General features: G+C 40.8%; 1 protein-coding gene across 1 annotated transcript in view; it reads right to left on the bottom strand.

Annotated features, from left to right (window-relative positions):
• ABCA13 (ATP binding cassette subfamily A member 13) overlaps positions 1 to 15,623 on the bottom strand; it is a 424,450-nt gene that overhangs the window by 277,839 nt on the left and 130,988 nt on the right. Inside the window, 1 exon segment of the mRNA XM_032244250.1 lies at positions 15,054 to 15,193. Coding sequence (XP_032100141.1) covers positions 15,054 to 15,193 — 140 coding nt within the window.

Here is a 15,623-nt window from a genome sequence, read left to right on the forward strand (position 1 = left end):
CCAAAAAAAAAAAAAAAAAAAAAAAAAAAAAAATTTACATAAGGCTCAAAGTTTCCTATTATAATGCTCAAAACACCATGATACAATCGAAAATAACCAAAGAAAACACAACTTGAATTAAGAAAAGCAATCAATTGATGCCAATATTGAGACAAATCAGATATTGGAGTGACCTGGCTAGTATTTTAAAGCATCCATCATAAAAAATGCTTCAACAGCAATTGCAAATTGTCTTGAAACAAACAAAATAGCAGAAAATCTCAATGAAGAAAAAGAAGTTATAAAAAAGAAGCACATGGATACTGCAGAACTAGAAAACACAGCAATGCAAATAAAAGAACTCACTGGATGGTCTCAGTAGAATAAAAGAGAGGGCAGAGATCAGAACCAGTGAACCTGAGCGCTGATCAGTGTGTGGCACCCAATCTGCACAACAGGGAGAAAGGAGATTGATAGGAAAATGAACAGAGCCTCAAGTACCTGTAGGACGGTAATAAACAATTCCATATTGGTGTCATTGGAGTCTTTGAAAAAGAGGAGAAACCGAGTGGAACTTGAAAGAGTGTGAGAGGAAATCATGGCTGAAAACTTCCTAAAATTGTAGAAATACAAAATCCTTCAGACTCAGGAAGCTAAGCAAACACTAAATATAATAAACTGAGAGAAATCTACATTAAACCAAACCATAATAAAACTTCTAAAATCTGAACACAATAAAAGCTTAAAAGCAGCTGAAGAACCATGACATGTTACCTCTAGGGAACACCCACTCAAAGGTTAGCAGATCTCTCATCTGAAACCCTGGGAGCCAGAAGAAAGCAGCCTAACATTTCTCATGATGTAAGAAAAGAATTGTCATTGTGAATTCTGAATTTAATGTAAATATCTTAGAAATGAAGATAAAATAAAGACATTCTCAGATGAAGAAATACTTTAAAAAATGAAAATATGGGAGGGAATCTTGGAGCATTGGGAAGGAAGAAAAAAACAAGAGAAAGGGCAGAAATGTTGGTGAACGCAACAGACGACCCTGTTTTCCATGAATTTTATAAAATATATTTCATAATTAAAACATAAATCATAACACCATCTGACAGTTAAGACGATGATATTTAAAAGCAGAGAAAGTAAAGAGACCTGAGTTGAAGTGGGATTTCCACACGTGACTTGAAGTGGAAAAATCTCAATGCCAATGAACTGTGATAAGCCATGTGTGTATGTCTGTATTGTAATATCTGGAGCCAGATGTTCTTTGTAAGAACATCATACAAAAAGATATACTCGAAAACACTATCAATAAATCGTTTTATAGGATGGGTATCCTAGTATCACGTATTAGGGTGAGGATGCTCAAAAATGTTTAAGTAATACACAGGAAGGCAAGAAAAGAGAAACAGAAGACACAATAGCCAAAAACCGGGAACAACACAGATGTCCCACAATGTGTAAATGGTTAAAGAAACTGTGGACCATGCATATCAGGGAATGTTATTCCGCAATAAAAATGAATGAACTACTGATATCTGCACAACATGGATACCTCTCTAGGGAATTCGGCTAAGTCTAAAAAGTCAATCCCAAATGATTACATACTGTACATGTGTACAACAATCTAGAAATGACAAAATCATAGAAATGAAGAACTGGTTGGTGGCTGGCAGGGGTCAGGGACTTAGGGGGAGTGGTATAGGAATTAATGGGTGTGGCTATGAAAGGTAAAGCAAGAGACTTTGTGACTGTTCTGCTTCAGTGCCAGTGATGAATACACAAACCTATACAGGTGCTAAGACTGCATAAACTAAATATACACATACACACACACACACACAGAGCAAAATGGGAAATTGGAAGATAAGTGAACTGTATCAATGGCAGAATCCTGTTTGTGATACTGCATTACAGGTAGTTTCATGAGATGTTACCATTAGGAAACCAAGTGATGGCTACACCAATCTTTGTGTTGTTTCTTACAAATGCATGTAAATCTACCACTCTCTCAAGATTAAAAACTTAATTTTTAAAAGAACATGGAATTCTAAATAAAGAGGTGCTCACTGACCACTGATGGGTTCATTTGAGCATCGAGAAGAATAAAGAGTGCAATTGACTGAAATATATTAACCATTTTTAAATCTAAGAATTCATAATCATATTGTTTAATTGATCATCTTCAGAAAATTGCAGGGAATCAATGAGGCTCAGAGCTCATAATCCCATCTAAAAGTGTGTCAGGATTCTCAGATATCCTGTGATTTAAAGTCTTATTTCCATTTTACCTCATTAGGATAAATGTCTTAGGTTTTGGTCTCATTTATACACCACCTACTAACTTTTGATTTTGGAAAATGATTTTTTATTATTATACTTTAAGTTCCGGGGTACATGTGCAGAACATGCAGGTTTGTTACATAGGTATACACATGCCATGGTAGTTTGCTGCATCCATCACCCTGTCATCTACATTAGGTATTTCTTCTAATGCTATCCCTCCCCTAACCCACCAGCCCCAGCTATCCCTTCCCTAATCCCCTACCCCGCAACAGGCCCCAGTGTGTGATGTTTCCCTCCCAGAGTCCATGTGTTCTCATTGTTCAACTCCCACTTATGAGTGAGAACATGCAGTGTTTGGTTTTCTGTTCTTGTGTCAGTTTGCCGAGAATGATAGTTTCCAGCTTCATCCATGTTCCTGTAAAGGACACAAGGTCATCCTTTTTTATGACTGCATAGTAACTCATGGCATATATGTGCCACATTTTCTTTATCCAGTCTATCATTGATGGACATTTGATTTGGTTCCAAGTCTTTGCTATTGTGAACAGTGCCACAATACACATAAGTGTGCATGTGTCTTTATAACAGAATAATTTATAATCCTTTGGGTATATATCCAGTAATGGGATGGCTGGATCAAATGGTATTTCTAGTTCCAGATCCTAAGGAATCACACCACACTGTCTTCCACAATGGCTGAGCTAATTTACACCCCCACCAACAGTGTAAAAGCCTTCCTACTTCTCCACATCCTCTCCAGCAACTGTTGTCTCCTGATTTTTTAATGATCGCCATTCTAACTAGCGTGAGATGGTATCTCAATGTCGTTTTGATGATTAGCTTTTTTTCATGTTTGTTGGCTGCATAAATGTCTTCTTTTGAGAAGTGCAGATTCCAAGTTTATCTACATGTTAATAAAAACAGGTGCATATGTTGATATTCTGTTTGTATTCACTCTTACTACCCATGTTCTTCTTCACTTTGCCTGAAATTCTCTTGAAGATCCGTCCATATCTGCTTCAACCAATTCTGTATTGATGTCCAGTCTGTTTCCCATCTCTACTGCTTATAAACAATGGGACAATAAATATCCCTGTTTGCATGTGTGAATAGATGTTTTTGTACTATTGATAGATATTCCCAACATGGCTCAAAGACATAACACAAATATACTCCCAACAGCAATGTATGAGAGTGACTCTCTTCTAATTCCTCCAAACAACAAAATATATCAAATTTTGAGCCTTTACCATTTTGGTATGCTATCTCATTTGTGGGTATCTCATCTTGGGGATCTGCATTTCTGTTAGTATTACTTAAGTTTAAACATCTTTTCATTCGTTTAAAATACATTTTGGTTTTATTTTTTACTTTTTTAAACTATATGCTTATATTTTTGCTCATGTTCTAATGTGCTATTTCGCTAACAAATTAATTTAAATTGTATTAAATAGACCACCATTTCCAAGCAGATAGGAAGAGGAATGACGGGAAATCACAGGCATCCAAGGTCAGTCAAAGAGCAATATCCGTGCTCTTCTGACGGTTTTAGATATTATCTGGTCTCACATAAAAGTGTATTCACAGGTCTACTGATACTGTTGTCTTAGAGAACTGTTACTTTATAGAAGGTTATATCAAACAAGGCCACTTGTAAAATGTACTTCTACTCTGGGCAACTTTGCTGAGTTTTGATCAAATGTTCCATATTGGACAGTTTCACCCACCTGAGAGCCTTGCTGAACCACTGACAACTTGCTTTCCAATACGTGATTCGATGCCTACAGTCAGATTGCAATGAATTTTGTTCTCTCTGTAGGGCTCCCTGGGAAATATCTTGACTTGCCTAAAGGTCCTACCAGTGTCCTTCCCCATTGCTCTGCACATATAAAAAGTCTCACATATGTGCAGAGCTTGTGTACTTTCAGCCTGTACAGATTCATGTAGACTCCAGGCTTAGGTAGCTTCCACTTCACTGGCATTTTTCATCTTTATTAAGTATCATGGAACCAAGAATTTTCATTTCTATCCAAGTTAATTATCAGGCTTTGTGTCTGTTTAATGATAACACCAGCAATAGTCTGTGTTTATTCTTCACTTTGCCTGATATTCTCCTGAAGATCAGCATATATTTGATTCACCAAATTCTGTATTGATAGCCAAGCTGTTTCTCATCTCTACGGCTTACAAACAATGGCACAATAAATATCTTTTAATCTGTGTGACTTCATTTTAATTCTCCCAAAGGTGAAGACAATCATAACTCTGGGGATGGGTTAAATGCTGTGCATTGCTACACAGTTATTTTTTTTTTAATGAGATAAATTAGGTACCCAGTATCCTGAAGTGATGATGTGAAAGAAACCTTAGTGCACAGGATCCTTATTATTTTATAACTAATACTATAAATATTGCCAATAAAAAGAAATTGGCTGCAGAGTCTGCCAAACTTGGATTCAAGTTAATGGACATTAGCTTCTGTTTTTCATCTAATAAACTTGGGAATGTAAACTTTCCCCATTCTTACAATTTTAATCTATAAAATGAATTTAAAAATGCCTACTCCGTGGGGTTCTTGTGAGAAGTAAATGAAGGAGGATTTGGGAAAGTGTCTGATATGGTTTGGCTGTGTCCCCACCCAAATCTCACCTTGAATTGTAGTTCTCATAATCCCCATGTGTCATGAGAGGAACATGGTGGAACGTAGCTGAATCACAGGGGCAGTTCCCCCATGCTATTCTCATTACAGTAAGTTATCATGAAATCTGATGATTTTATAAAGGGCTTCCCTGTTTACTCTGTTCTCATTCTTTCTCCTGCTGCCCACCACCAGAAAAAAAGTACCTTCCACCATCAATGTTTCCCAAGGCCTCTCTAGCTATGCAGAACTGTGAGTCAATTAAATCCCTTTCCTTTATAAATGACCCATTCTCGGGTATTTCTTCATAGCAGTGTGAGAATGGACTAAGACAGTGTACATGATGGTTCCTCTAACCTTACAGAAGTAAGAGCTAAATAAAGAGTGATTCAGTCTGCATTGAAAATGGTAAAATTATTGGTTTTAGAGTTCTGGAACTATGAGTAAATGTAAAACTCTTTATCTGTCCTGCTCTGTTGCTCCAGAGCTAATCAGAATCCACTATACCAGATAGATGAAACTGACAGCCAATCTCTTCCCATCATAACCTGATATTCCAGTTTGGAAGTTTGAGGCCAGCTCCTTCCACAGGAAGCAGTCTTCCCCATGTCCTTATCACTGGGATTCTATATCTCCTTCATACCAAAAGCAGTTCCTTTGAGGCAGAAATAGGTATATTCACATGTGAATTTCTACTTAGAGAATATCATAAAGTATAAAAGAAAAAAATAAAACATTGGCCCTAGGGTTAAACAGACCTTGTTTCAAATGCCATCTGTGCCTCCTGTTGAGAGCTCTTGATAAGGTTTCTTACCCCTAAGACTCACTTTCTTTACCTGCAAAATGAGTATGACAATTACCAATTCCTGTTGTAGGCATAAGGCATAAATGGGGTTTCCAACCTGCAGTAGCTCTTAGCAGACTCAGGATTAGAGCAGGTAACACTTCCCTAGTATCTCTCCTTCTACCTCCATTCCATATATGCTTGATAAATTAAAACTTATATTTAAGAACTGATGTGCTCTATGGAAACCCTTTATACTTCAATAGCCTAAAACAAAGAAACCAATTTACAGCTAGCCAGTTATTAATATACCTTATCACAACTCAAAATTTACCCCTCATTGCCTGTTCTGAAATAATAAAGTTGAGCCTTTTAGACATTCTCCCTTGCCAATTGATACAACGCTAAGCTTTGCCAGAAGACAGCTCTGGAAGGACAGTAGAGGAAGAGGGATTTTCTCTTCCAGATTCCAGGGTGCTGCTTCCAACAGGCTCCCACGGACCAAGCTCCTGGATTCCCCCCCATCTAGCTTCTCTAAAGCTCAGCTCCTGCAGTGTACACAAGCAGCAGCACATGGCGCCTTCTCACAGACAACATCCACAGCATCCCAATGAGTGATGTCCTAGGGAATTCTGCTGGTGTGGCAGGTCCGCCTGGATGACTTCCCCAGGCATGCCCTTTTATAGCCTTGCAGAGTTGAAAAGTGAAGAACTTCTCCTGGCACCCCAGAGTTCAAATTCCTGGCAATTACCAGGAAATTGAAGTGGTTCCTCAGTGACTTTCTCTGCCATCCTGTGGGCCATGGCTATGCTAACTCTAGTAGGGTCTGGATTTCAAGCCTGGATGGGGAAACTACTTCTAGTTCTGTTTCTTCCCTGGGTGCTCTGCCACAGCTCTAGGGGCAGGAGTTGTTCCCTGTATCTACCATTGCTGCATTCTTTAGAGACCTCTTCACCACTGCTAACCAATCCATCATTACTCTAATATCTTTTTATAGTAATAATTATTCATGTTAAACTTAACCAGTTTTCTCTTTCCTTCTTGAACCTTGATTGATACATTGGCTAATAACAAAATAGACACTGGGCTCAGGAAACAGCAAAAAATGCAGATGCCATGAAAAGAACGAAAAGAGGAAATAATCAGATTTCCTAAATGTGTCAAGATCACTGAAAGTACCAAAAGCTACAGTTTTAAACACAGCCTGATATTTTTTGAAAAAGAAAAAAAGCCTCTTGGGATGTGATGTTGGCAAAGGTATGAAGCCACAAAAGTTAATCTAAGGACATGAAGTGGGTAGAGGCAGAGTTTCCAATGCTTCGATGCCTCATATAAGGTAAGGTTCTGCACAAAAACCACAAGGTGGTCACAGTCACCAGTGGGTTCCTGGTTCTCAGTCCTCAGCTCATGTACCCAGCACCAAGTCCTATTTACAGAATGTACCTGGACTACAGGGAAAACTAAAAATTGGACATTATGGATCAGCTTTCTTGCCACCAGCTGCAAGCCATCCTCAGTCTGCAAAAATTTACTCAGGCACAAATTAGCAGGCCTCTCACGAATAAGCATGTCTAAGTTACCGCTTCAGTAACTTTAGAGCAAACTATTGTCAGCATAAAAAAGACATTGCTGGTTCTCTGACAGAGGAGGTCTCTAGTGACCAAAGGGAAGGAGGAAGTAACCTTTAGCTCAATTTGTAGAGAAAAATTTTAATTAAGAAAGCAATTTGAACCACATCGTCTCCTTCTCCAAATGGCTTTGCAACAAAAATCTTCATACATAAATGCAGTTTCACAAGCTTTTCACAATCAAACACTGTGCATCATTGTACCGTGCTAGGCAGTTAACACAGATGAGTGAGACTGGACCCTGCCCTGGTACGTTACCAGGAAACAAACATCACGCACTGGGAGCATCCACTGTTCAGTGGGGAATTCATATAGGTCCTGAGGACAGGTGGCTGCTGAGAAATGACCTGCAACTGGCTTCCAAGTGCTTCCTGCTTATTTTTTTTTTAGTACACAGTCCTATGTTCCTGCAGTAATTAGCAAACTAGCCTCTTGGGCTAATATTTTTCAATGTGATTCCATAACCAGCTGCAAAACCGTAAGGACAGGGTTTGCAAGTTTCATAGACAGCTCTAATTATTTCCATTTACAAGTGGTAAAAGATCATTCCAAAGAGGCACTGTTGCAAGCTAGATGAATTACATGCTTCCCAAATTCATACGCCGAAGTCTTAACCCTCAGTACCTCAGAAAGTGGCCTTGTTTGGAAATACGTCTTTAAAGATCCTATTTAAATCATCAATTAAGTTAAAATGAGGTCATTGGGGTGAACTGTAATCCATATAACTGGTGTCCTTATACAAAGAGGAGATTAGGACACACACAGAGAGAGACAACCATGTGAGGACACAAGGAGAAAATGACTATCTGCAAGGCAGAGAGGCCTCAGGAGAAACCAGCGCTGCCAACACCTTGACCATGGTCCTCCAGCCTCCAGAATGTTGAGAAAATAAATGTCTGTTGTTTAAGCCACCCAATCTGTGCTATTGTGTTATGGCAGCCTGAGAAAATTAATACAGGCTGTATTCATCTGTTCTCATACTGCTAATCTGAGATTGGGTAATTTATAAAGGAAAGAGGTTTAATTGACTCTCAGTTCCACATGGTTAGGGAGGCCTCACAATCACGGCAAAAGGCAAAGGAGGATCAAAGTCATGTTTTACATGGCGGCAGACAAGAGAGCTTGGGCAGGGGAATACCCATTTGTAAAACCTTCAGATCTCATGAGATTTATTCACTACCGCAAGAACAGTGTGGGGAAAACTGCCCCAATTATTCTGTTATCTCCACCTGGCCCTGCCCTTGACATGTGGGGATTATTACAACTCAAGGTGAGATTTGAGTTGGGGCACAGCCAAACCATATTGAACCAGTAGATCTAAGACTTCAAAATAATAGACTGGGCCTGAATTCCAGCTCTACCATGTGCTGGGGGTGTGACTCTGGACAAGTTAACTTACCCTCTCTCAGCCTTGGTTTTCCTAGCTATACAATGGGAATATTAGTACTTACCTGCAGTAGTGGTTATGAGGAGTAAATAAGATAATCTACACAAGGCGCCTGGTGCAGGCTCCGTAAACGAAATTAGTGACCATGGGAGGTAATCTTCTTGATGGCGCCCACCACTGCTGAACTCAGACAAAGCTATTGCAGATTTGCAAAGCTAAGCCCCGACTCCTGCCATGATGGAGGGGCCCTGGACTCTGGCAGGGGGCAGAGGGCTTGGCATATAGTCTACTCTCTCTCCCTTGTATATTTAACACCAGAATGTCTTTGTCTCAAATGGGTACAAGAGCCAAATAATTGCTATTCTTTAACTCATTTAACAGCCATTGCCGAATGTATTCCTAGTATTCTTCCAGGCACTGGGGATGATGGCCAAGAGGACAGACAAGCTCCTGCCCCTCATGGAGCTTGTATTACAGCAAGAGACAAATAATAAACAAGTATGCTCATAAGTCAATGAGATCATTTCAAGTAGTGACAAAAGCAAGGTAGCAGCTCTACTTTATAATCACAAAAGACTAGAAAAAACCCACATGCCCTTTAACGGGTGAATGGATGAACACACTACAGTGAATCCACACCACAGAATACCACTTGGCAATAAAGAGGAAGCAACTGCTGATATACACAATAACCAGGATGAATCACAGCCCTTGTATTGAGTGAAAGAGACTGCTTTCAAAGGTTACAGATGACGATTCCATTCTAGGGCATTCTCACAAAGAAAAACCTGTAGTGAGAGAATATATGGGTTTAGGGTGGGAAGACAGTCTGACTACCAAGAGACAAAATGAGGGATTTGGTGTGGGATGGGGCAATGGAACTGTTCTTTCTACTGATCCAGACAAATGTGAGAGCTGTAGACCCAAAAAAAAGCCCACCAAACTTACTCTATGTTAATTGAAAAACAAAGCAAAACCACACAGTGCCTGTTTGGGGGTGCCTAAAGAGAGAAGATACCTCTTAAGAAGGTTGGAGGATGAGTTCCAGAAACAAAGAAGACAAGAGAAAGACAGCTGGAGCCCCCCACAGCTGGAGCTAGAGACAGGAGCACCAGCTGCCATGGGAATTGGGAAGACAGGAAGAGAAGGATCAGGGAGAAATGTGGCATGGCTGCCTGGGTCACCACTGGTGTCCCCTCTCTGATCTCTGCCACCTGCTGAGACCAACCTGAAAGGAGGAAGGACCTCTCCAACACAGTGATCGGGTGAGGACACGCCTCTCAGCCACACTGGATCCTGAGAAAGTGTGGCATTTAAATTCCCGATATGTGTGGGCTGCTGCCACATGTCTGGAGTGATACACAAGGTTACTGAAAAACTTTGCCACCTTGAACTGCATGGAAAGACTTGGAAATAAATATAACGATCAGAGTCCCTCCTCTGCAGGTGGCTTCCAGACAGAGGATCAGGCAGGTGCTCACCGCAGGGCTGCCATTTTATAGGACCTGCTCTGTGTCCTGATTGATATTATGCATAGAGACATATGATGCTACAAAGCCAAATATCTAGCACCCCAACTACGTGGGGCTGCAAAAAAAAATGTAGTTCTCCATTTCCCATAGCTGATCAAGTTTTTACCCACTGGGGGTGGTGAAGAGAGAACAAAGTCCCAAAATTGCCTGCTAACAGTGGCTCCCTGTTCAAACACCATCTTCTGAGTGGTTCAGGCTCTTTAGGGTGAATGCTCAATCCCCCTGGTGTTTTCCAGGAGCAGCCTGGTGACACACAGGCATGGTGGGCCCAGGACTCCCACAGTCATGTGCTTCGTCTGCCTGTCTGTGATGCTCCAGGGCCTGGCCTGCCCAGCCCACATCTTACCTGCAGCCTCAGGGTCTGGCACTACCTTCTCCCTTGCTGCTTCCCTCAGCTTTGGCTTTCTGAGCCTCAGCCATCTCCTCTGCCAGCCTGGTGCAGAGGCCACATCGCTCTCACAGGAGCTGGCTCATAGCAGGTCTCCAAGGCCTCTACTCGACATGTAAGCTCGGGACATAGGTGTCAGGGAAATCCGGCTCCCTTCTACTCCATGCTCAGAGACACTAATTCAGGTATCCTTCTGCTCAGCCAAACTGCTAGGACCACATGTTAGCTCAGGGCCGGCCTACACAGAGATTATCCCCCAAGACACAAGGGTAGGGCCAAGGCCCTCAGCTTGCAGCTCCCCCATCATTCCACAGCCCCTGTTTGGGGCCGTCATTAGGAGAGGAGAAGCCAGGATGCCCAGCTGACCACCAGATTCCTCTACTTTCATCCCTCTCTTCCCAGAGGCTTGCTTGCACCTGCTCCCATCTGGCATTATAAACCCTTTATGCTGGGGTTTCTCAACCTCAGCACCACTAACATTGTAAGCCAGATGATTATTTGTTTGGGGTTGGGGGCGGTCCTGTGCATCGTAGGATGTTTAGCAGCATCCCTGGCCTCCAGCCTCCAGACGCCAGCAGCGCCTCCTACTTGTGACACTAAAAATATCTTCAGATACTGTCACACATGCCCAGTTGGGTAAAATTTCTCAGACCCCACCCTGGTTGGAACCACTGGCCTCCACCATCTCTTTCCTCTTTCAGAGGTGACACCTGTTCTCCCCACTCACCAGAGGCAGCAGTGGCAGAATGCATTTCTGGGAATAACATTTTTAAGGAAGGTGCTCCCATTGGTTTACCATTTTCTGAATATTATTTCTGGCATTTTTTTCCACTTCCAAATGGCACTGAGAGAGAGTTATGATTTCGCCCAGTTTCACAAAGGAGGAAATTGAGCATGACAGTTCAAATAACTTGACCAAAGGGAGAGAGCTAGATTAAAACAAGATGGTCTGCTGTCGTGGGCTTGTACATCCCCTAGGAGCTCAAACTAAACCTACTTTGCGCAGCAAGGGACTAGAATGTGCCTGGTGATTTTCAGTGAAGTGTCATTTCAGGCGGATACTTATTGTTGGGAAAACAATATAATTCTTTTATCTGTTTTCACTTTTATAGCCTCCCTTCAAGCTCACAATTGTGTCTACACATTATTCTTCATTTTTGCATCAGCCTGGGGTCAAAATCAAATACAATTTTGATCTATAAAATAAAAACAGCATACTAATGCATTAGAATCTCTTGACTAAGAACATGGAAATACCATCGATTCCTTTGCAAATACTGAGTCCGACACCCTCAGAGTATGAGTTAAATTAACTCCTGTTATAATAATTAATTGGGAAGCTACAGCAGCTATAGCACCTTGAGTTCCTATGTAAGCAAACCAAAACCCAATTCAATGCAAACAGTAAAACAATAGTTAAGGTTAACCAATCAGAAACCTCCAACTAAACTCCAACTAGGGACTTTTGACTTTAACAAATATATTTTCTTCATCTTGCTGCAGCAAACACTTTATAAAAGCTTCTCTTACCCCTCACCCCACACCCCAATGTAGTCAGTGGAGTATTGAATAGTCTGATGTTGCCTAATTCATGAATAACCAAATGCTGAAATAAACCTGTTGAAATTTTAATGTCCTTAAGTTTGTCTTTTAATACTCTCTAGAAGTTTTTGCCATCATTTTTTTCCCAGTTCATGAAAGTGCTTGACCTCCATTGTCTTTGAGGCTGATAGATGGAGATGCACACAGCTCCGTGGAAGGGTGTGGGTAGATGTGAGGGGTATAAGCCCCCAGGGAGGGGGATGTCAGATCCCAGGAGGGGGAAGGCCTTACTAAGGGCCCCTGAGTGATTCTGATGCATCCCCCATGAAGAGCTGTCTCCCAGATGACTGAAAATCACAGATCTGCTCATGTCTTTCATTTCATAGATAAAGTAAAAGAGTACTTCAAAGAGAAAGCAATAACCCCAAGGTCACAGAGAGTTAGGAAAAAGGGGACCAAAATCCAGCCTTCCAACATACACACACGTTTCATACCATGGCATCATGCTTCTGGGTGCCATCTGGGCTATTACAAGTTAAACCAAATGAAATTACCAACTTTTATCGATTTTTTTCCTGCAAAAATGGCAACTTCAGGCAGTTTCACCTAACAAGAAGTAATGAAGAGAAAAAGACCATGTCTTAAATAATTTATAGCGTGGGTCATTCCAACACTGTAGATAATATTGCTTCACATAGCCCCATGGCAAAGCTACAGGCGTCTCCCAGCTCTGCGGGCCTTTAGACCATGAGTCTAATGACTAGAAACAATTTTCATAAAACCAAATAGCCGTAGCTGACTGCTAGGATAATTCATCCCAGGTACAATGCCATAAAGTCAGCTTTATAAGTGCAAAACCAGGACACCTGCATGCAAAGTTGTTAGCAATTTTAAATAAGTAAAAAAGACATCAGCTCTTAACACTGCCTGTAAGATCTAAAAAGGAGCTAGCAAGAAGCAGCCAAATCTTGGTGATTTTTCAAAAATTCTCATCATTTGCAGAGCACACATGTGGGGATTGGCCCCTCCCCACACCTCTGTCCAGGCCCACGGCCCCCCCATCTCCACCTCACAGGGGCTTATACAACCCGTTCTTCCAAGTGCTTTGCCCAATCTTTCTTTCCAGGGAGATCAGCTGCCCCCAGGCCTGTGCCTCTGCTACATTGAACAAGCCTTACAGCATTGTATATCTAAATTATTTCTTCAGCTATTTGCCTTCTCTTCCCTACAACAGCGTGAGCTCTTTAAAAGCAGAGATTATCATACTAATTGTTATACCACAGAATACCGCATAATATGCAATGCTGTAGTCATATATTAATAATATTAACATAATAATGTAACATATCATCGTTTTTAAAGTCATGGCCTATATTTAAATTTTGAATTTAAAATAGATTTGTGATATGAAGCCATTTTCTAATAAATTATTTAAATATCCAAAACCCCAAAAAGCTCACTACACTAAGGAAATTCAAGTAATGGGCGCAGAGACTCCAGTCCAGGGATGGCAGCTGTGAGGCCAGAGTTCCTGTCCAACAGAACAGCTCACACCAAGGATATGTGGACATCAATGTCATTCCATGTCTAAGTGCAAACTCGGTAAATACCCCTCCAAAAGGACACTTTCAAGATTTTTTTTTAGAAAGTAGACAATACCACGCCTCTACAATTAAAAAAAAAAATGAAAACTTAGCCAGGTGTGGGAGCACACACCTGTAATCCCAGCACTTTGGGAGCCTGAGGCAGGAAAACTGCTTGAGCCCAGGAATGCAAGGCTGCAGTGAGCTGTGATTGCACCACTGCACTCTAGCCTGCGTGACAGAGCCAGACTCTGTCTCTCCAAAAAACAAAAACATTAATTAAAAATAAATACATGTTTAAAGTTTAAATACCATTCAGGGTAGGCAGAGGTAAGGGCAGCCCATGAGGTGGGTGGCAAAGTGGGAAAGGGAACTTTAGGAAATACTGCTATGACCTCACACAGCAACCATGATCAGAAGCATGAAACTCGTGAAAGCAAGTTTGATCAAAAATGACTTAACTGCTTATATGATCCCACATCATGTGATCACAGTTTCCAAATTATTAATACTATTTGAGGCTTGGAATAGTATGGGTATCTTCTGTTCCGTGTTTCACAATAAGACCAATTATTCCTATGACCTTGGTAAAATGGCCCCTGTTCAGGCGCCTGCAGGCTTACAGGCCCCCACACAGGCAAGAAAAGACTCCAGGAAAATACAACACAATTATTTTAAAAGAAATTACAAATATGAATAATAGCAAATCCTGCAGTAAATAGATTCAAGAGATTACACAATATAAGAAAAGGAAAACAAGCAGAGCCACGTAGTGTCTAAATTCTTCCTGGGTAGACCCTGCTTTGGTATCTTCATCTCACCTTATTCTCCACAGGGTGAAGCAAAGCCTCACAGTGAATTCAGAAACATCACGAACCAAAATACTAACTAATTGTTAATACATCAGTTTGCATGTGCTGTATCTGATTCTTTCTTAATTGCTGGATGCACCAAGCAAAACAGATTAGCATTTGTTCTCCAAGTTTTTCTGGAATTACTCCAAACAGCCCTCCTCTCTGCCTCATTGTCCTTGACTTTTAATATTAGAGTTCTATAAGTTCACTGCATTAATTATTCTAAATAACAACCCAGCCCCAAAGCGGCCTCTAAGGGAAGGAATCAGCAAATGCAGATTTAACAACAATGACAGGTAAAACACTCAAGCTAAAATGAATTAGATTCAACACAAGAGCTTTTTACATAATCCAAGGCACATAACAATTATGGTAGATATGTTTAAAGGTTCCTTTCTGATTTAGTGCATGTATGGTCTACATGATTCTCACTCATTTTAACTCACCTTTTGAATGACCTTGTTAATCTCTGGAGTGTTTGGTGTGTATAGTATTTTTCCATGCAATATGGGTTTTAGGAAGGACCACACCAAAGCACCATTTGGCATTTGTAGAATTTCCTGATAAAGCTTCAAACAAAATGGTGCTGTTGCAATTAGAAAGAAAAAAAAAGTATTACTAATGATATAGGATGCCTAGGTTAACAGGGAGATTCATTCACATATCATGATATGAATCAATGATAGACATATTTTTTCTGACATGACTCTGAACATTGGAGTGCCATAGTTTGAATGTCTGTCCTTCCAAACCTGAAGTTGAAATTTGATCCCTAGTGTTGGAGGTGGAGCCTGACAAGAGGTCTTCAGGTCATGAGGGCAGATCCCTCACGAATGTTTTGGTGCCATTGTCACAGTAATGAGTGTAGTTTTCACTCTATTAGTTCCCAAGAGAGCTGGTTGAGAAAGGAAAGAATGAGAGAATGAAAGAGAGAGAGAGAAACAGAGAGAGAGAGAGAGAGAAAAAAAGGGAAGGAAGGAAGGAAGGAAGGAAGGAAGGAAGGAAGGAAGGAAGGA

This window comes from Sapajus apella, unplaced genomic scaffold (assembly GCF_009761245.1).
Source record: "Sapajus apella isolate SASKATOON/1434 unplaced genomic scaffold, GSC_monkey_1.0 scaffold54, whole genome shotgun sequence".
Taxonomy (NCBI): domain Eukaryota; kingdom Metazoa; phylum Chordata; class Mammalia; order Primates; family Cebidae; genus Sapajus; species Sapajus apella.